The 21,759-nt window shown below is 34.0% G+C and overlaps 2 protein-coding genes across 3 annotated transcripts; one reads left to right on the top strand and one right to left on the bottom strand.

Annotated features, from left to right (window-relative positions):
• Nucleotides 1–288: 288 nt before the first annotated feature.
• Nucleotides 289–5,486, bottom strand: blzf1 (basic leucine zipper nuclear factor 1). 2 transcript variants are annotated; one of them, XM_048198210.1, is made up of 7 exons: nt 5,393–5,486; nt 3,756–3,803; nt 3,280–3,674; nt 1,661–1,860; nt 1,335–1,463; nt 1,014–1,263; nt 289–860 (listed from the first exon to the last, which is right to left on the bottom strand). In XM_048198210.1, exons 2-7 carry the CDS (start codon nt 3,778–3,780, stop codon nt 675–677), a joined length of 1,185 nt encoding a protein of 394 aa, XP_048054167.1. In that variant the 5' UTR covers nt 3,781–3,803; nt 5,393–5,486; the 3' UTR covers nt 289–674. The 2 variants fall into 2 exon arrangements, with proteins under 2 accessions (XP_048054167.1, XP_048054168.1); XM_048198211.1 differs by lacking the exon at nt 5,393–5,486 and adding an exon at nt 5,229–5,383.
• Nucleotides 5,410–21,674, top strand: ercc5 (excision repair cross-complementation group 5). The gene is given in 17 exon segments (XM_048198208.1): nt 5,410–5,532; nt 6,016–6,108; nt 7,679–7,854; nt 7,928–8,043; nt 8,113–8,214; nt 8,296–8,344; nt 8,426–8,569; nt 8,647–8,833; nt 11,771–12,006; nt 12,008–12,659; nt 14,972–15,198; nt 15,317–15,436; nt 15,567–15,780; nt 17,469–17,613; nt 17,909–18,109; nt 18,196–18,280; nt 19,872–21,674. Coding segments are annotated over 16 exon segments (3,183 nt in total). The 5' UTR covers nt 5,410–5,532; nt 6,016–6,020; the 3' UTR covers nt 20,313–21,674.
• The last annotated feature ends 85 nt before the right edge of the window (nt 21,675–21,759 follow it).

Consider the following 21,759-nt stretch of genomic DNA (forward strand, 5'->3'; position numbering starts at 1 on the left):
ATTATTAATTTATGAATTAATGAATGTCTAATTATTCTGTATTATAATTTATCTAATTTTTTCTTATGAATTATTTTCTAATAAATTTCATATTCTAATTTCTTATTTCTATCTAACTAAATTCTTACCAATTAATGCATTTCTAATGATTAATTTCTCATGATAAATCAATTAATTTCTAATTATTATTTCCTTATTATTCTAATTTATTACTCATTTTAACATATCAAAGAATGAAGAATAGAATTTTCAAATAGCATGATGGGTAAAAACAAGAAAAGAAAACCATTTCACTCCAAAGTATTTATTCTGGTAAAGGGAAATGATAGAAAATATCACAGAAATGCTTTAAAAACAAAGATTTTATCCACTCTGGTCCAGAAACACTTGCGCCTGGATTCATATTGATGAAGTGTGAAACAGTGTAAATACAGTCACGGTTAGTCAGCATCACATGAACACATCCTGCACTGCGTCAGACACGCTGAGCCATAAACACACACAACGTTTACATCTTAAAATCTGCAGAAGAATAATCCACTCAAATGAATTTTGTCATTGTCAGTTTGTCACTTTCACTGCTGAACATCTGAGTGAAGAAATACAATCATGCAGGTGTGAAATAAACCCAGTGACGGCGATGGCTGAGGATACGAGGGTTTGTCTGGTGTCCATCAGAGCACCGTGAGCTCGCCGCTGCAGCGCTCGCAGCAGTTGAAGGTGATGTTCTCGTAGCGCGTGTACGGGTGGAAGCGGCCGATGCTCTTCTTACCGGGCAGGAAGGGGGAATGAGACGGGTCAGACGGGGACGCGGCCACTTCCTGTTCAGAGCAGGAAATGGGGTCGAGACTCCGCAGCACCTGAACGACAACCAGGATCATGAAGGCTTTCAAACATCTAAACTAACAGCGAGATGCTTCTGCAATGGTCCGTCAAACAGAATTATTCATTTATTTCTAATTATTAAGATCTGATGAATTAATTTCTAGTAATTATTTGAGAAAACACCGCACCTTCTCGGCCATCTTCTCGGCCGGCGTGTTGCAGAGCTCTGAGCTCCGGCTCTGGTTCTGGATCCGGTTCTGGTTCTGGCTCTTCTTCGGGCCGCCGCTGCCGCTCACGTTCCCCAGCAGGTGTGAGTTGATGGCGTCTGCGAGCTTGTGATTGGCTGCGGCCAGTTCTCCGGTGCTGAGCGGCTGCGCGCTGGGATAATACGTCTGCTGTCGACCCCACTGCAGAGACACCAGCAGCTGCTCCAGAGACCTGTCAATCAAACTCACACTGTCAATCACACTGATCTCAGCTGACGGTGACGGCTCTGTCTGAAGCAGTACCTGTGCGTGTGCAGCATGTCTCTGGAGAACTCGTCTCTTTCTCGCAGCAGATCCTGAATCGCACACTGAGCGTCTCGCGTCTGCCGCTGCAGAGCTGCTCTGGCATTGGTCAGTTCCTCCGCCATCACGCTACAAGAACAAACACACACATGAACATCCTTTTCCTATTTAGCACCCAAACTCTGGTACACTCTTCCCAGTGTTGCATGCCTTTAACACTGCATATACACATGACACACTTTCACGTTCCTATAAGATGAGCTCCAGCTTCAGTCATCATCATCATCATCATCATCATCATCACATGTTTGTCACGTCAGTCTCACCGGCTGGCGAGGAACTTGCTCCTCCAGACGTCGCACTGAATGCTCATGCGCTCCAGCTGCTCGGCCGTGTGCGTCAGGCTCCGCCCCAGAGCCTCGTTCTCCAGGATCAGGTGGTTCTTCTCTCGCGCGAGTCGCTCAAAGTGATACTGCAGGTCATCGCCCACCGACGCCACCAGCAGCTTCTTCAGCTCTCGGTTCACCTGAGGACGTCATCAACACACACAGATGAGGGATTGGAGAGACTTCTTTCTTTACAATATTTTGAAAACTTCTCAACACTACTGTGTATAAAGTCAGAAACGCATCGTATAAAACTGCATCATACTAGACACAAAGATTATAAAACTTTACAAAATATCATTAAAATGCTAAAAACAAAAAATTGTTTAATTACAATAAAAAATAATTAATTTTTCATTAAAACCTTAATAACAAAAGTGTTTTTACAATTAAAAATACTTAAAACTTAATTAAATTTGCTAAATGCTAAAAACACAAAAAATAATTTAACTATATTATTGATAATTGTAACTTAATAAAAATTAAAAAAAATACTATTTATTAATATTAAAAATAATTAAAATGTAACACTAAAAACAAATACTATTTAATAATATAAAAAATTAACATTTCATTAAAATGCAAAAAAAATAAAAAAATATTGAATTATATTAAATAATTAAAATTTAATTAAAATGCTAAAAGCACAAATATGGTAAAAAAAAACAATTAATGTAAATTTAAAAATAGTTAAATATATATATCAACTTAAAACATTATATCAATTAAAATGCTAATTGATAAAAATAATTAAAATATATTGCTAAAAAACAAAAAATAATTATATTAAAACATAATTAAAATGCAAAAACAATATTTAAATATAATAAAGATAATTAAGATCAAGGTGTGTTAAAAAATATATATCAATTATATTAAAAATAATTAAAACTTATTTAAATGCATAATAATTAAAACTTGATTACAATGCTAAAAATACAAAAAAAATGAATTAAAATAATTAAATGCTAAAAAATAATAATAAATAATTAAAAATTGAAATGCAAAAACATTTAACAAAAAATACATTAAAGATAATTAAACTAAAATGTGAAAAAACGAAATATTATTTAATTATATTTCAGACAATTACAACTTAAAATGTTAAAAACACATATTGTTTAACTGTATTAAATATAATTAATTTCTTAACATGCAAAAATAAATATAAATGAAGATAATTAAAGCTCTACTAAAATGCTAAACAAAATAATAATTATATTAAAAATTAAAACTTAATTCAAATGCTAACAACAAGATATTATATAATTATCAACATGCTGGATCAACACGAACCACTCCAAATTTAATCATTGTTAACATGTTTTCATTACTTCTCATTGGTTCTACCTTAATTAACACATTGTTAGCTAACTGCATTTGTATATTGCTGAAATTGACAGTCATCTCTGATACCACATCACTCTACAGTGTAATGTTGATGTATTCTCTGTGAAGCTGCTTTGTAACTTGTATGTATTGTGAAAAGCGCTATACATATAAATGTGAATTGAATCATATTAAAGCTAACAGAAATGGTCAAATCAAGCTGGTCTGACCTCTGTCTGGACGCGCAGCTGGTTGGACAGGCCCTCTTTATCCTGCAGCAGGCGGCGCTCCGAGTTCTGCAGCTTCTCCAGGGCGCTCCTGTAGTCCAGCGGCTCCGGTGAGGGAGGACGCTCGTCCCCGTGCTGAGGGGACCCTCGGTCTTCAGCGTGAGGCGCCGCGCGAGCGCTTCGGCTGATGGCGGAGCGGGGAACCACGATCCTCACGGCCTCCAGCTCCGTGCAGGCGTCCCTGCTCACCTTGCCCAGGTGTAAGACTCCCGGCGCCGCGGCTCTCGGACTGCGCTTCGGAGAGGCCAGCTTCAGGAGCGGAGCCTCCACGGACAGCTCAGGGGCCGCCGGTGGCTTGTAGGTCTCCATGCCATCGCCGGGGCCGCGGACAGCCACATCTGAGACAGACGTGCGACAGAAGATCAGCTGATGATCAGACTTACTGTGAACATCACATGATGATGGACAGATGGACTCACCTTTGATGATCACTTCAGCCGACATGACTGTCCTTCACGATCTACCGCCTGAAAACACAATCACACAAATGTTAGATTTTTTATTAAAATGTTAGGTTTTAGATTTTTAGATGACTCATGCACAGCAAAAATATATATATATATTTTATAATAATAACATTTTTAACATATTAATAAACCTTTTTTTTCTTCAAATTTTATACAAAAATGTACTTTATTAGCATGCAAGTCCAGACCCCTGCACAAAATTAACACTGTAATAAATAAGTTTTATATTTTAAATTGTATAATAAATAACATTATAATAAACAAATTTTGCATTGTATAATAAAAATAAGATTAATAAACTAATTTAATGTTTTACATTTTATAATAAAAATAACATTTTAATAAATTTTTTTTTAATTGTATAATAAAAATAAAAAATACATAATTTTTTAAAATTTTAAATTAATAATATATATAAACCTTTTATTTTTTACATTTTATAACAAAAAATAACATTTTAATAAATAAACTTTATATTTTACATTTTATAATAACATTGTAAAATAAATTGTATATTATAATATCATTTTAATAAAGATAATTTTTTTTGCATTTTATAATAAAAATAAGAATAAACATTTTTTTACATTTTATAATAAAAATAACATTTTAATAAACATTTTTAAACATTTTATAATAAAAATAACATTGTAATAAACAAATTTTACATCTTAAAATTTATAATAAAAATAAGATTTTAATAAACAAATTTTATTAAATAAAAAATATAAATTGTACATTTTTACATTTTAAATTAAAAATAATATATAAAGCCCTTATTTTATAGTTTTATAATAAAATAACATTGTAAAAAGCAAATTTTATATTTTAAATATTATATCATTTTAATAAACATTTTATTTTATTTTTTCATTTTATAATAAAAACATTTTAATAATCATTTTTTATGTTTTATAATAAAATTACATTGTAACAAACAAATTTTATATTTTACAATTTACAATAAAATATTTTAATAATTTCTGTTTAATTTTAAAACAGAAATGTATATTTTTATTAACATTTTATGACGGAAGTCCATTTTAATAAACAAATACAATGATAGATAGATAGATAGATAGATAGATAGATAGATAGATAGATAGATAGATAAACACATTGGCAATTTTATTGTTCACTGGTGTGTGGTTTAAATATGAATATAACTATAACAAACCAAACGACAAGAAGAAATAAATAAGCATTAGTTAGTCAGGATTAATCCAGTAAAGCTGGTTTATTGTCTTGACCTGATCAAACCTGATTAATTCGTCATTATTATATAATAATGAGAGATGTTTACATCAGTCAGCTCAACACTAGTTAACTCACCAGAGAAATCACCAGAAAAATCAGTTTCTCCAAAACATAAACACGAGCAGATAAACAAATAAAGATAAACAAATAGAGATAAACAGTCTCGACCTTTGTGTAGTTTATCTGTGTTTATCAGGAGTGTGTCAGACAACAAAAACTCGCTTCTGATGATGTCAGGTAAAGCCGCGAATCTCATTAAATCACGAAGATATTAATGAACGTATTAAGTAATAAAATCTTGTATTTGTTTCATATAAAATTTTGCCACGTACCTCACAGTGTCGCTCACACGGAATCCATGTTAAAAGCGGAAGCAGCTGATCGCGGCGGAACTGATGAGCGGCGGAACGGAAGTGCTCAGTATGTGTTTCCAGCGGACCGGATGTTATGGTTAAGACGCTGTGAGCAGCAGGTCTGTGTGTGATTTTTATAAAATATCATCATTTTAACATCTGAACAATAAATAATAAACAATCCCATTATAATCACAAAAAATAGATTCATCACCACTTTATTGTCGTTGTTGCGGTTTTGTATTTCTACAGCGTTTGAGTAAAATTTCCAAATTCTGACACACCAAATCATAATTATGATATAAAAAGTCATAATTATGAGGTAATTATTATGTACTAGGTCATAATAATTATGAAATAAAAAGTCGGACAGTTTTTGACTTTTTGTCTCACTGTTATGACTGTTTAATCTTATAATTTACATGGTTTTCTCAAAATTTTGACCTTCATTCTTACTTTTTTCCTCATAATTTTTTTATTTTTCTCTCATAATTTTAATTTATGTCATAATTTTGACAGGGCTTCTCACGGTTCTGCTTTACACTGTGTGAAAGTTGATGATGATGATGATGATGATAAAGATGTTTTCCTGCTGTGGTCAGGTGTGATGGGAGTTCATGGACTGTGGAGGCTCTTGGAAAGCACGGGAAAACCCGTCAATCCCGAAACACTGGAGGGGAAGATCTTGGCTGTCGGTATCCTTTCCTGCAGGATTGACTCTCTTCTTCCCTAAACAAACACTACAGCATTTACACACATCATTAAAGCTGCAAGCAGCATTTACCGGGGTTCAAGCACTTTAAGGCCTTTAAGCACATAAAAAGTCATTATATTTTATTTAGCAAGCATGTGAACACTTAGATCATAGATGGAAAATACCATTTACAGCCAGTACAGGCAATTCAGTGAGGAAAAATATGTTTTTTAAAGGTGTTTTGACAGTTATAGCGCCACCTATTGCCCGATCTTCCCCACTTTTTTGGGTGTCCTAAGTGTGCCCATACACGTGTGTTAATTTTGGTGAAAATATCTCATTTCGTTTTGAAATAATAGATGCTTATATATATGAGAGCATAAAATATGACCCAAAAACGTCTTTGATTGGATTTTTTTGCTACGTCTCGATCGGACTAACGGTTTCGAAGATATTCGCAAACGTTTTTAAGCGCTAAATCACAACGTTGCACAAACCATGAGCCCAAACCTGGCAAGTCTGGTATCGTTGGACTCGGCAAGGTTTCAGGAGTCTAAAGACGTGACTCCCGTGAAAATAAGTCAACTACACCCAAAGTTATATACATTTTCATCTTAAACCATTAAAAACAGATGTTTTTTAAAGTTTTTTTAACAGTTATAGCACCACCTATTGTCCGATCTCTATAAAAATTGGTGTGCTTCTTTAGAGTCATATGCTGCATGTGCTCACCTATTTTCGTGAAGTTCTGAGTTTTCATTTAGGCTTTATAGGCTTTTGGGTATATTTAGCCATGCCCATTTTCTAAATGACCCAGTTATTGCGACCCAAAGGGTAAAGTTCAACTCTTCTTTTGATAATTATTGATCTAGAGCGTCCATTGATCTAGATTGTCCTACACTGGTTTCGTTCCGATCAGGCGAAAAACCTAGGACTAGTTCGCAAAAGTTTTTCACATATTTGCGAATAATTAATGAATGATTTGATTGACAGCATTGGTTCTTGAGGCAAAGATGTTCAGCATGAGGAGATCTATCAATTGATATGAATATTGCGTGGATCTGTGAAACTCCATATGTTTACTGAGGCATAAAACTCGTTAGCGCCAACTTGTGGCCGATTTTTCAAAATTCTTACAGACCTCCAGGCCCATCAGTCAATCATGCCCATCAAGGAAACCCTAGCACTAGTTCGCAAAAGTAGGTTTTGGACAAAATTCAAAATGGCGGAAAATTCTAGGAGTTATATGCGATTTTCAACCTTTGATCGCTGTAGCGCCACCTATTGATCGATTTGGGCGAGTCCGGGTATCTGAGTAGTGAGCAGGACTACTGTCATCTGACAAAGTTTCTCTCGGCCTTACGGTTTGGGCTGCATGATCAGTTTTAGGGAAGAAGAAAAATAATAAAAATCTTCGTGCTTGAACACCTAAATACACACATATATAAACACACACACACACATTACCGCAAATTCCCTCGACTGTAATGCAATAATGAAAATGACTCTGATTGTATTAAACGGTCAGCAGCATCATTGGTCAGTTTGTGTCCGTGACTCACTGGTGACAGACATCAGTATCTGGCTGAATCAGGCGGTCAAAGGTGTTCGGGATCGAGACGGGAACGCGGTTCAGAACGCTCATCTCCTCACGCTCTTCCACCGGCTCTGCAAGCTGCTGTTCTTCCGCATCCGGCCCGTGTTTGTGTACGACGGAGACGCGCCGCTGCTCAAGAAACAGACGCTGGTGAGCTTTAAATCTGTGTGTGAAACATCTTCTGAGGTTCACGGAGGAATAACAACAATCTGAACCCGCTCAGGCCATCCGGAGACAGCGGAGGGAGGAACTGAGCCGTGAGTCCCGACAGACCAATGAAAAACTCCTCCGGACGTTTCTGAAGAGACAGGCCATCAAAGCAGCTCTCGGGGATCAAAGGTACAAGCTTTAATTCACGTTCACAGCTCAAAACATGTTCAAAAACGTGCTGTTTTTCTTTTCCCGCAGTCAGGAACCAATTCCCAGCCTGTCGTCTGTGAGGCGGGATGATCAGGATGATATGTACGTTCTTCCCGCGCTTCCTGCGGACGAGGACCAAGACAAGAGCAGGTGAGGTCAGGGACAAACAACACATGATGATGATGATGATGATGAAGGAAAACGTCTTCATTTGAATCTTTATGAATGTAGTTCAGAGGAGGAAAGAGACGGAGACGAATCGACCTTCAACAGATTTCAGGTGAGAGGAATCACATCCGAGCTCTTTCCAAGCAGCTTCACAGATGTTAATGATTATATACAGCGTGATTTCTTTCTTCAGGAAGAGATCTATGACAATCCTAACTCTGTAGACATCAACTCGGAGGAGTTTTCCCTCATGCCTCCGGAGATCAAACACGAAATCTTGAAAGAACTGAAGGAATTCAACAAGAGGCGACGCACTCTGTTCCACAAACCCCCGGAGGTAACGCCGGTCACAAACATCCTCAGTGTTTCTGTCTTGTTCATCAATGTCTTTAACTGCGGCCGCTGGTCTCTCAGAGGTCAGGTGAGTTCTCGCAGTATCAGCTGGCCGGTCTCCTGCAGAGGAACAAGCTCAACCAGCGTCTGGAGGGAGTGGAGCAGGAGATGAACCAGCGCAGCTCTGGAGGAGCGGAGAGCAAAGATCACGACATGGAGGTCCGCCGGCTCGTGTCTGAGGACTCGTCCCACTACATCCTCATCAAAGGTCTGGGAAAATCCTGTCAAATGGCTTTTAGTTCACATCTGTAGCTTTGAGTGTTCAAAAGTTTGGGATTGGTACGATTTTTAAAATGTTTTTACTGTACTTATTTGATCATAAATACAGTAAAAAAAAGTGAGATTATTACAATGTAAATCAGCTGTTTTCTATGTGAATATATAGTAAAATATAATTTATTTCTGTGATCAAAGCTGAATTTTCAGCATCATTACTCCAGTCTTCAGTGTCACATGACCCTTCAGAAATCATTTAGATTTCTATCTCATAATTCTGACTTTATATCTCGCAATTCTGACTTTATATCTCATAATTCTGACTTTATATCTCGCAATTCTGACTTTATATCTCGACTTTATATCTCATAATTCTGACTTTATATCTCGCAATTCTGACTTTATATCTCGCAATTCTGACTTTTTATCTCGCAATTCTGACTTTATATCTCGCAATTCTGACTTTATATCTCGCAATTCTGACTTTATATCTCGCAATTCTGACTTTATATCTCGTAATTCTGAATTTGTCACAATTTTGACTTATCTCGTAATTCTGACTTTGTTGCAATTCTGACTTTATATCTCGTAATTCTGACTTTATATCTCATAATTCTGACTTTATATCTCGTAATTCTGACTTTGTCACAATTTTGACTTATCTCGTAATTCTGACTTTGTCGCAATTTTGACTTATCTCGCAATTCTGTCTTTTTATCTCTTAATTCTGACTTTGTCACAATTTTGACTTTTTATCTCGCAATTCTGACTTTGTCGCAATTCTGACTTTATATCTCGTAATTCTGACTTTGTCGCAATTCTGACTTTTTATCTCGCAATTCTGACTTTTATCTCGCAATTCTGACTCATCTCGTAATTCTGACTTTTATCTCGCAATTCTGACTTTGTCGCAATTTTGACTTTTTATCTCGCAATTCTGACTTTATATCTCGTAATTCTGACTTTGTCGCAATTCTGACTTTTTATCTCGCAATTCTGACTCATCTCGTAATTCTGACTTTTATCTCGCAATTCTGACTTTGTCGCAATTTTGACTTTTTATCTCGCAATTCTGACTTTTATCTCGCAATTCTGACTCATCTCGTAATTCTGACTTTTATCTCGCAATTCTGACTTTGTCGCAATTTTGACTTTTTATCTCGCAATTCTGACTTTGTCGCAATTTTGACTTTTTATCTCGTAATTCTGAATTTGTCACAATTTTGACTTATCTCGTAATTCTGTCGCAATTCTGACTTTGCCGCAATTTTGACTTTTTATCTCACAATTCTGACTGTCAAAAGATTTTTTTATCTCGTAATTCTGACTTTGTCACAATTCTGACTTTGTCGCAATTTTGACTTTTTATCTCGTCGCAATTCTGACTTTTCGCAAATTCGACTCGCAATCTCAATTCTGACTTGTCACAATTTTGACTTATCTCGTAATTCTGTCGCAATTCTGACTTTGTCGCAATTCTGACTTTTTATCTCGCAATTCTGACTCATCTCGTAATTCTGACTTTTATCTCGCAATTCTGACTTTGTCGCAATTTTGACTTTTTATCTCGCAATTCTGACTGTCGCAATTTTGACTTTTTATCTCGTAATTCTGACTTTGTCACAATTTTGACTTTCTTCGCAATCTCGACTTTTTATCTCACAATTCTGACTGTCAAAAGATTTTTTTATCTCGTAATTCTGACTTTGTCACAATTTTGACTTTTTATCTCGTAATTCTGACTTTGTCGCAATTCTGACTTTATATCTCGTAATTCTGACTTTTTATCTCGCAATTCTGACTTTATATCTCGTAATTCTGACTTTATATCTCGTAATTCTGACTCTGTCACAATTCTGACTTTGTCGCAATTTTGACTTTTTATCTCGCAATTCTGACTGTCAAAAGATTTTTTTATCTCGTAATTCTGACTCTGTCGCAATTCTGACTTTGTCACAATTTTGACTTTTTATCTCGTAATTCTGACTGTCGCAATTCTGACTTTATCTCGCAATTCTGACTTTATATCTCATAATTCTGACTTTATATCTCGTAATTCTGACTTTGTCGCAATTCTGACTTTATATCTCGTAATTCTGAATTTGTCACAATTTTTACTTATCTCGTAATTCTGACTCTGTCGCAATTCTGACTTTGTCACAATTTTGACTTTTTATCTCGTAATTCTGACTGTCGCAATTCTGACTTTTTATCTCGCAATTCTGACTTTATATCTCATAATTCTGACTTTATATCTCGTAATTCTGACTTTGTCGCAATTCTGACTTTATATCTTATTCTACAATTTTGACTTTTTATCTCGTAATTTTGACTTTTTATCTCGTAATTCTGACTGTCGCAATTCTGACTTTTTATCTCGCAATTCTGACTTTTTATCTCGCAATTCTGACTTTATATCTCATAATTCTGACTTTATATCTCGTAATTCTGACTTTGTCGCAATTCTGACTTTATATCTCATAATTCTGACTTTGTCACAATTTTGACTTATCTCGTAATTCTGACTCTGTCGCAATTCTGACTTTGTCGCAATTTTGACTTTTTATCTCGCAATTCTGTGACTTTGTCGCAATTCTGATATCTCGCAATTCTGACTTTTTTCTCATAATTCTGTCTTTTTTCTCGCAATTTTAACTTCTTTTATGAGAACTGAGTATTAAATTACCCATTCTGAGGTTAAAAAAGACTGACTTTTTTCCTCAGAATTGTAAGTTTATATCACGTAATTCTGAGAAAAATAATTCAGAATTGTGAGATAAAAAGTCACAATTACCTTTTTTATTTTTTATTCAGTGGCAAAAACATAATCTAATGCATCCTTGATGAATAAAATAATACATTTCTTAAAAAAAAAAATCTGCTAGTGTCCTACTAAAATATGACAAAACTTTCTTATTCTGATCTTCAGGGTCTCAGAAGAAGCCCAGCGCTCCAGAGAGTCAGTCGGCTCCAGCATTGTGGTCCAGCTGTCCGTGGGAAAGTAAAGGGAAGCCTAAAGGAAAGCCGGAGCCCTTGTGGCGGCCCATGACAGAGGAGGAGGAGAACAAGCCTTCCTACTCGTCCTCCTGTGCTGAGGAGGATCTGCCGGCGTCTGGAGGAGCACCGGCGTCTCCTCGCACACTTCAGGCCATCCAGAGCGCCATGGATGGACAGCAGCTCTGAGGAGGAAGCCATCGATACCAGAGGACACAAGACGACTGGATCTGATGGAAAAGACGGAAGCGCGTCGCCTCGAACTCTACAGGCCATCCAAAGCGCCATGATGGACAGCGGCTCTGAGGAGGAAATCCAGAGGAAAACCAGAGGACGCAGGACGACTGGATCTGATGATGAAGATAGAAGTGTGTCACCTCAAACTCTACAGGCCATCCAGAGCGCCATGATGGACAGTGGCTCTGAGGAGGAAGCCGGCAAAACCAGAGGATGCAGTGCGACTGGATCAGATGATGCAGATGGAAGCGTGTCACCTCGAACTCTACAGGCCATCCAGAGCCCCGTCACGGAGCCGACGGTCCACAAGCGCAGGGCGTACGTCATCACGAGCAGCTCAGAGGACGAGGATGAAGCGGGTGCGATCGTTTCCTCACAGGAAGAGTCTTCAGAATCAAAGCCTCAGGCCAAATCGCCTCTTATTCCCGGTTCTGCAGTAGAGACACGTGAGCCACGAGACGCCACAGTAAATCTGCATCTGAAGCAAAGACACCCGAACACTTCCTCTGATCATCTACCTGTGAATACAGACAGAACAGAAGAAAACAAACTCAAGAGTGAAGATGATGAGGAAAGCGGCTCTGAAGGTACAAATTCACACAGATTGATTCAGTAATAAACAGAATCAGTGATGCAAACTTCATCAAATGTGAGACACATTTAAATTCAGACAATAGAGTCATTATTCAGTTCAATCTGACGTGTCAGTGCAGTCAAATCAATAATAGTGGAAGAAGCCAAAATACACTGATTAGTGTGAAACGCTGTTTCAAAACATTTATTTGCTTATTTGATCCTGACGAGTCTGACACAACAACACCGATTCAACCAATGATGTGAGTTTGGGGCGGGACTATCGGTTCGTTCAACCAATGGCAGACAGGGGGCGCATATATCATTTTTAGTGTTTTATTTTGATTGTTTTTTTTTAAATAATAATAATTTTACATTTTTATGAATTTTTTTTTTAGAATTATTTATTTTAAATGAATGATTTAATTCTTTTTTAGTATGTTTTTTAATTTTAGAATTGTTTTTTATTTTGATTGTTTTTATTTTAATTTTACATTTATTGTTCATTGTTTATTGTTTATTTTTATTGTTTTAGTTTTAGAATTATTAAATTTTTTTATTGTTTTTATTTTAATTCTACATTTTTAAAATTTCATTCATTTTTATTAAGTGATTTATTTTAATTGTTTTTATTTTAGAATATTTATTTTCAATTTAAATTATTTTTGTTTAGTATGTTTAGTATGTTTTTTTTTTTTTTTAGAATTATTTATTTTATGATTTTTAATTTGATATTTTTTATTTTAATTTCACATTTTTATTATCTAATTTCTTAATTTCTGTTAATTTCTATTTTCTAATTTTTTATTAAAGGTGCCCTAGAATCAGAATTTGAATTTACCTCGGCATAGTTAAATAACAAGAGTTCAGTACATGGAAAAGACATACAGTGAGTCTCAAACTCCATTGTTTCCTCCTTCTTAGGATGTAAATCTCATTTGTTTAAAAGACTTCCGGAAAACACTCGGATCTCAGCATAACACAGACTGTTACATAACAGTCGGGATCATTAATATGTACGACCCCAATATTTGCATATGCCAGCCCATTCGACGCATTAGACAAGGAAAGGCAGTATTAACGTCTGGATCTGTGCACAGCTGAATCATCAGACTAGGTAAGCAAGCAAGAACAACAGTGAAAAATGGCAGATGGAGCAATAATAACTGACATGATCCATGATATCATGATATTTTTAGTGATATTTGAAAATTGTCTTTCTAAATGTTTCATTAGCATGTTGCTAATGTACTGTTAAATGTGGTTAAAGTTACCATCGTTTCTTACTGTATTCAGGGAGACGAGAGTCGTTGCTATTTTCATTTTTAAACACTTGCAGTCTGTATAATGAATTATTTATTTTATGATTTTTAATTTGATAGTTTTTATTTTAATTTCACATTTTTATGATCTAATTTCTTAATTTCTGTTAATTTCTATTTTCTAATTTTTTATTAAGTGATTTATTTTAATTGTTGTTATTTTAGAATATTAATTTTAAATTTAAATGATTTTATTTTTACTGTTTTATTTTGATTTGTTTTAGAATTATTTATTTAATTTTTTATTATTTTTTATTGTTTTTATTTTAATTTTAAATTATGATTTAATTCCTTTTTATCAAGTGATATTATATTTTTTCTTTTAGCATATTTTTATAAAATTTTAGTGATTTAATGTTTAGTATGTTTTATTTTTTCTTTAGAATTATATATTTTATGATTTTTAAGTTGATTGTTTTTATTTTAATTTCACATTTTTATGATCTAATTTCTTAATTTCTGTTAATTTCTATTTTCTAATTTTTTATTAAGTGATTTATTTTAATTGTTTTTATTTTAGAATATTTATTTTAAATTTAAATGATTTTATTTTTACTACATTTTATTTTGATTGTATTTTAGAATTATTTATTTAATTTTATGATTTAATTTTTTATTGTTTTTATTTTAATTTTAAATTATGATTTAATTCCTTTTTATCAAGTGATATTTTTTGTTTTAGCATATTTATATAAAATTTTAGTGATTTAATGTTTAGTATGTTTTATTTATTTATTTATTTTATGATTTTTAATTTGATTTTTATTTTAATTTCACATTTTTATGATCTAATTTCTTAATTTCTGTTAATTTCTATTTTCAAATTTTTTTATTAAGTGATTTATTTTAATTGTTTTTTTTTTAGAATTCTTTATGTAATTAATTATGTAATTTAAGCTTTCATCAGCTCACAAACCCCTGGCTTAAAGGAAGTTTTTAAAAGAGGTTTTTACTGGAAAACAAAAAAACAGTGATGGAGTGATTTATTCATTTGGTCTCTGCAGAGAGTTTTATTGAGGTGTCTGATGTGGAGGAACCACCTGAAACACAGCAATCTCACGTCAAAGCAGAAGAAGCAGCTGATAAAAGCCCCTCAGAGGAGAGCGAGGAGGAAGAGGAGGAGAGCAGAGAGGAAGAGTCTGGCATTCAGAGCTCAGATAAGAGTGATGAAGTCAGCGAGGCCGTAGATGAAGCTCCTGCTGCCGCTAGCGAGTGGGATCACATCGACACGGTACATCTCACAGGATCCTTAAACTCCTACACTCAACTGCATCAAATTTAAGGCCATAAAAAGTCTTCAATGGTATAAGAAAGTCTGCGGTGTGTGTGTGTGTGTGTGTGTGTTGCAGGAGGAGCTGCTGCAGCTGGACAGACACCTGCAGGACGAGCAGACGAGTCTGAGAGAGCAGCAGCAGCAGCAGGAGCGCAGCAGCACCAGCGTCACGGGTCAGATGTGCCAGGAGAGTCAGGTCAGCCTCGCCACACCAACGCGACGATTTCAGATGATGCCAATGTTGAATCGACAGGCAAAACATTCATATATTATCCTGATATTATATTGTGTGTATAACACAATTGTTATATGCTTGTTTCTCTCAGGAGCTGTTGCGTTTGTTCGGTGTGCCGTTCATCGTGGCGCCCATGGAGGCTGAAGCCCAGTGTGCGGCTCTGGACCGCCTGGACCAAACGCACGGCACCATCACCGACGACAGCGACATCTGGCTCTTCGGCGGCCGGCACGTCTACAAGAACTTCTTCAACCAGAACAAATACGTGGAGCATTACCAGTCAGCTGACATGCAGAACCAGCTAGGTGAGCTAAATCACTTCAGTACTATCATAATTATTAATATTTAGAATTTTATTTTTATATTTTCTGGTTGTGTTTTCATTAGCTTATAATAACCCTGATCTGATTTTTTTTGTTTTGTTTTTTTAAATCAGTGAAATTTACAGTAAAAAAGTTTTGGGTGAGGAAATGACAGAATCTGCAATATTTATAATTAGTTTTTATGTTTTCTAGTTATATTTTCATTAGTTTATAATAACCCTGATCTGCAATACTGTACTGTAAAAAAAAAAAAAGAAAAAAATATACAGTAAAAACCTTTACTTTGAAAATACAGTAGAGACATTTTAAGCTTTATGTATTTTACTTAAATTTACAGTAAAATAACATATTTCATTAACTGAGATAATGCTATTATTCCAACCTACTGAAGAACTAAAATCTTTTTTATTTACCCTTTTAATACTCAAATTAAAAATATTAAAATAAACATTCATTTAACAACATAAGATAAAACCCTAATGTACATAACTGATGAGAAAAACTAAATTATTTCACTGAAACACCATCAAATGTGATTGTGGGAATGTCAAGATTGTTCATTTTCACTTCCAAAAACTGTACATTTAATAGTGTTTTAGTGTTAGATTTATTACAGTTTTTCCACAGTATATAATAAGGTACCAATTTTTACTGTTAAAATTACATATTTTTTTTAACTGTGTGTTAAATACGGAAGAGGATTAGGGCCAAGGAATAATTAAAAAATAAAACCATCTCGAGATTAAAGTTGTTAAATTTCAATAAAAAAACTAGTTAAATTTCGAGAAAAAAGTCGAGATAAAATGTTGAGAATAAAGTCATTAAATTACAAGAAAAAAGTTGTTAAATTACGAGAACAAATTCGTTAAATTATGAGAAAAATTTCGTTAAATTTCGAGAAAAAAGTCGAGAGATAAAATGTTGAGAATAAAGTAATTAAATTACGAGAAAAAAAGTTGTTAAATTACGAGAACAAATTCGGTAAATTATGAGAAAAATGTTGTTAAAATGTTGAGAATAAAGTCATTAAATCACGAGAAAAAAGTCGTTAAATTACGAGAACAAATTCATTAAATTACCAGAACAAATTCGTTAAAATATGAGAAACAAGTCGTTAATTTACCAGAACAAATTCATTAAATTAACTTTTTTCTCGTAATTTAATGAATTTATTCTCAACATTTTATCTCGACTTTTTTTTCTCGTAATTTAATGAATTTGTTCTCATAATCTAATGACTTTTTTCTCGTAATTTAACGACTTTATTCTCGAAATTTAACAACTCTAATCTCGAGATGGTTTTATTTTTTTATTATTGCTTGGCCCTAATCCTCTTCCGTAGTTAAAGGGATAGTTCACACAAAAATGTAAGTTATGCATTCATTTACTCTCCCTCATGTTGTTCCAAACCTGTATTAATTTCTTTATACTGTTGAACACAAAACAAGATATTATGAATAATGTTTGTAACCGAACAGTTTTTGGTCCCCATTCACTTTCATAGTATTGTTTTCTATACAATGGAGGTCAATGGGGACCAAAAACTGTTTGTCTGATGACAGAATTTTCACTTAGCTGATGCTCTGGGTTTGCCGGAACGATCCCTTTAAATTATTACGCATGTTGATGATGAGGAAAGAGACACAAACTCTACTTGTATCCGTGTGTAGGTCTGGACCGGAGCAAACTGATCAATCTGGCGTATCTGCTGGGCAGCGATTACACCGAGGGGATTCCCGGAGTGGGATTCGTCACAGGGATGGAGATCCTCAATGAGTTTCCCGGCGCTGGATTAGAGCCGCTCCTTCAGCTCAGGTCAGAAACACACTTATAAATCACTCACAGTGACAAAGATGCTCTGGGTTTTACTGATATTCAACATCTTTCGACATGATGTTAGAAGTTTAGCTGATAAGATCTGTGAAGAGTGTCAAAGGTTTCTTTTTACAACATGTTTTTGCATCATTTCAGCCAATCACAGACATGTCTGTTGAGCATGTGAACGAAACAACTAATCAGAGGCTTTTAAATTACTACGTTTTTTATAGGAAGATTGTGCTTTTTGTATAATTTTGTATTTTTTTTTTAAACTTGTGTGTGTGTGATGTAGTGCGTGGTGGGCTGAAGCTCAGGAGAACAAGAAGCTGTCTGCCAATCCCAAAGACACAAAAGTCAAGAAGAAACTGAGGAATCTTCAGCTTCATCCTGGTTTTCCCAACCCTGCCGTGGCCCATGCTTACCTGCAGCCCAGCGTCGACCAATCAGACGCCTCGTTCAGCTGGGGCCGCCCACACCTGGAGCTCATTAAAGAATATCCTTCATGTCATTTACAGTGTGATAGTTGCTGTTTATCACACGTCATTCATGACTGCAGGAGATTTTCTTAACCAGTGTAACGTTCTGCTTGAACCGCTTCGGATGGAACAGCAGGAAGACTGAAGAAACGCTACAGCCGGTGCTCAGACAGCTCCAGACGCAACAGGTCATCTCCACTACTGAACATCAGCTTTAATGAATATAAAATATAGATATTAGATCAAAAATATTAATATAAAATAACTAAAACTTAATTAAAATATAAATATAAGGCTCATAAATTAAAATTATTACGATTTAAAAAAAAAAAAATGTTTTTAAAAGAAGTCTCTTCTCACCAAGGCTGCATTTATTTGATCAAAAATACAGTAACAATATTGAAATAAAAATGAAAATACAGTAAAAATATTGAAATTAAAGCTATCCTACAAATAATAAAAATATTATTAAAATACAATTATTAAGATACAGTAAAAATATTGAAATTAAAGCTATATAAAAAAAATATAGAATGTCAAAATGACTAAAACTTAAAATGAAAAATAAACATAAAAGCTCAAATTATGATTGCTTGAAATTTCTTTTGAAAGAAGTATCTTCTGCTCAAAAAGGTGGAATTTATTTGATCAAAAATACTGTAAAAAATATTGAAATATTATTAAAATACAGTAAAATATTGAAATTTAAAGCTATCCTACAAATAATAAAAAATATATTTTTAAAATGCATTTAAAATTATTAAAATACATTTATTAAGATACAGTAAAAATATTGAAATTAAAGATATATAAAAAACTGAAAATGACAAAATGACTAAAACTTAAAATGAAAAAAACATAAAAGCTCAAATTATGATTGCTTGAATTGTTTTTGGTATCTTCTGCTCACAAAGGTGGAATTTATTTGATCAAAAACACTGTAAAAATATTGAAATTGTATTATTAAAATACAGTTATTAAATATTATTACATTATTAAATATTGTATTATTAAAATACAGTGAAAATAATTGAAATTAAAGCTATCCTAAAAATATTACAATTATTAAAATACAATTAAAATGATTAAAATATAAATAAATGATTAAAAATATTGAAATATTACTATAATACAGTAAAAATACAGTAAAATATTGAAATTAAAGCTATTCTAAAAATATTGAAATTATTAAAATACAATTAAAATTATTTAAGTACAGTAAAAATACAGTAAAAATATTGAAATTGAAGCAACAGAGAAAAAACTAAAAATGGAAATATATGAAATGAAAATATATACTTAAAAGCTCATAAATTATGATTACGATTAATTAATCACTATTTTTTTAAATGTTTTTAAAATAATCTCTCTGTTCACTAAGGCTGCATTTATTTGATCAAAATACAGTAAAAATATTGAAATTAAAGCTATCCTAAAAAATACTGAAATATTATTAAAATGCTATTAAAATTATTAAAATACAGTAAAAAGTATTGAAATTAAAGCTATATAGAAAAACTAATAAAAATGACAAAATAAACATAAAAGCTCAAATTATCTTTTGAAAGCTTTTTTGAAAGAGCACAAGAGACTGCATTTATTTGATCAAAAATACAGTGAATATATTGAAATATTAATTCATCACAGTTTAGTGTTTTGATCAAATAAATGCAGAAGAGACTGTTCAAAAACAAAATCTGAGTGTTACTGTATATTTTGTCAGTTGTTATGATTGTTGTCTATTATATTTGTTGACTCACTCTTATTGTGTGTGTGCAGACGCAGCTGCGCATCGATTCGTTCTTCCGTCTGGAGCAGCAGGAGAGGCAGACGATCCGCAGCCAGCGCCTGCGCAGAGCCGTCACCTGCCTCAAGAGGAAAGAGAGAGAGGAGGAAGAGGACGAGGAAGAGACCTCTCCGTCTAAACAGGGCAGGACCGAGGCCTCGCCGTCAGCCGCTGTGGGGCCGTCAGCAGGAGGATTCATAGGGTCAGCGGTTCACGCAGACATACAAGACGAGACCAGGGGTGGAGAGGTGGGCGGAGCTACGCAGCACAGGACGCTGATGTCATCGAGGGCGGAGTCAAGCAGCTCCAGCTCAGAGGATGATGCTGAATGTGGGAGGGGCGTTGCTATGGTTACAGCTCGTTCTGTGTTCGATGGGAAAACGAGAGGAAGAGGGAAACGAGGAGGAAGAGGAAGGAGCAAAAACAGATCGTGACGACAAACGTATTTATTAACGATAGCATCAGAGAGATGAAAAATATCTAACATTCTGTGTGATCATGTAAAGTGTCAACAATATTTACATTAGATCTGAGGACTATTGCTACTTTTCTATTTCTATTTTATATTATGAATTTTGAAGAAAAAAGAACAATAAAAGTCTACAAAAAAAAAACTAAATGTGTTTTCATGATACAGATTGTCCACAGACTATCATAAGAAGGTCATGTGAAATCATACTATATTCTATTAATGATGTACACCATAATTATTCAGATGTCTCTCCATTTAGAGAGATCTAGGTCCATCTAGTGGTTGTAAGAAGAATCTCGTTTACAACATTTGGACGATCGGACGAGGTCAAACATTAGTTGCACTATTTTTGCACTTTTTTTTATTCAGAATTTCTATAATGAGTAAGTTCATCATGAATCCATCTTCCAAACCGTGCTTCTTTCTTATCCTGAAGAGTTTCCATATTCAGTCACAGGGGGCGCTAAAGCATCATCTGCATTATGAGAGTCATGTTGCTGCTGCAGGCCCCAGAAATCATACTAAAAATCATAAATTATCTCTATCGCAGTAGCATCAGTTTTCTTAACTGTCGTAATTGCATCAGCAGATTCAACACATTCATGGAGTCTGTGTACAAATATTCAAATAAGCACAGTATTGTCAAAGCTTTTGAAGGCCTAAAATTATTAGTGAAATAAAGATGTGTTTCCATATTCAGTCACAAGGGGGAGCTTGCTGAAAAGCTTTTCATGGGGTGAAGATTCATATTGGTGGTTTAGTTGGTCTGTGGAGTTTCGTTATGGTTTGTGGGAAGAAAAGAAAGGCTGATTAAACCAAAACAATGATTTTATCAGAGATTTGTTCACCTCAGACATCTGTGCATCAGTATGTTTGGAAACTGTATATCATCATCTGAATGAAAAATGTCATTTAAGTGTAAGTTAAATTGCACCATTGCAAAAACTATTTTGTTAAAATGTTAAAGCATTTTCACTTCAAATTTGTTTGTATTTTATTTTTCACAAAACAAATGGTTGCAAAAAATGGTGCCGTACAAACCCACTGTGATATCTGACAATAAATAAATGTGATAGGCTATTTATGTTTATTAATTTATTGTATTGTTGTAAATAAGTTTTGTTGCAGGGGTCATGAATCAGTCTTGTGTCAAAGACATAAGCAATGTTAAAAAACAAAAGGTTTTTTGAAAATGAACCTTAATGTAAAGTGGAAACTTGAATCATGTCTTTATTTATAACATTTATAACTCATGAATAAATGGTTCACCCTTCATTAGGGTTCACAGGTAACTAATTATATTTTTCATTATTAATATCTCATCAAGTTATGGTTGTGCTTATATGTTTATTTGTTTTTTCAAAATAAAGTTTGATCATTTCATCTTAATAAACATGAAATCAGTTTTT

Source organism: Megalobrama amblycephala, linkage group LG7 (assembly GCF_018812025.1).
Source record: "Megalobrama amblycephala isolate DHTTF-2021 linkage group LG7, ASM1881202v1, whole genome shotgun sequence".
NCBI classification, from domain to species: domain Eukaryota; kingdom Metazoa; phylum Chordata; class Actinopteri; order Cypriniformes; family Xenocyprididae; genus Megalobrama; species Megalobrama amblycephala.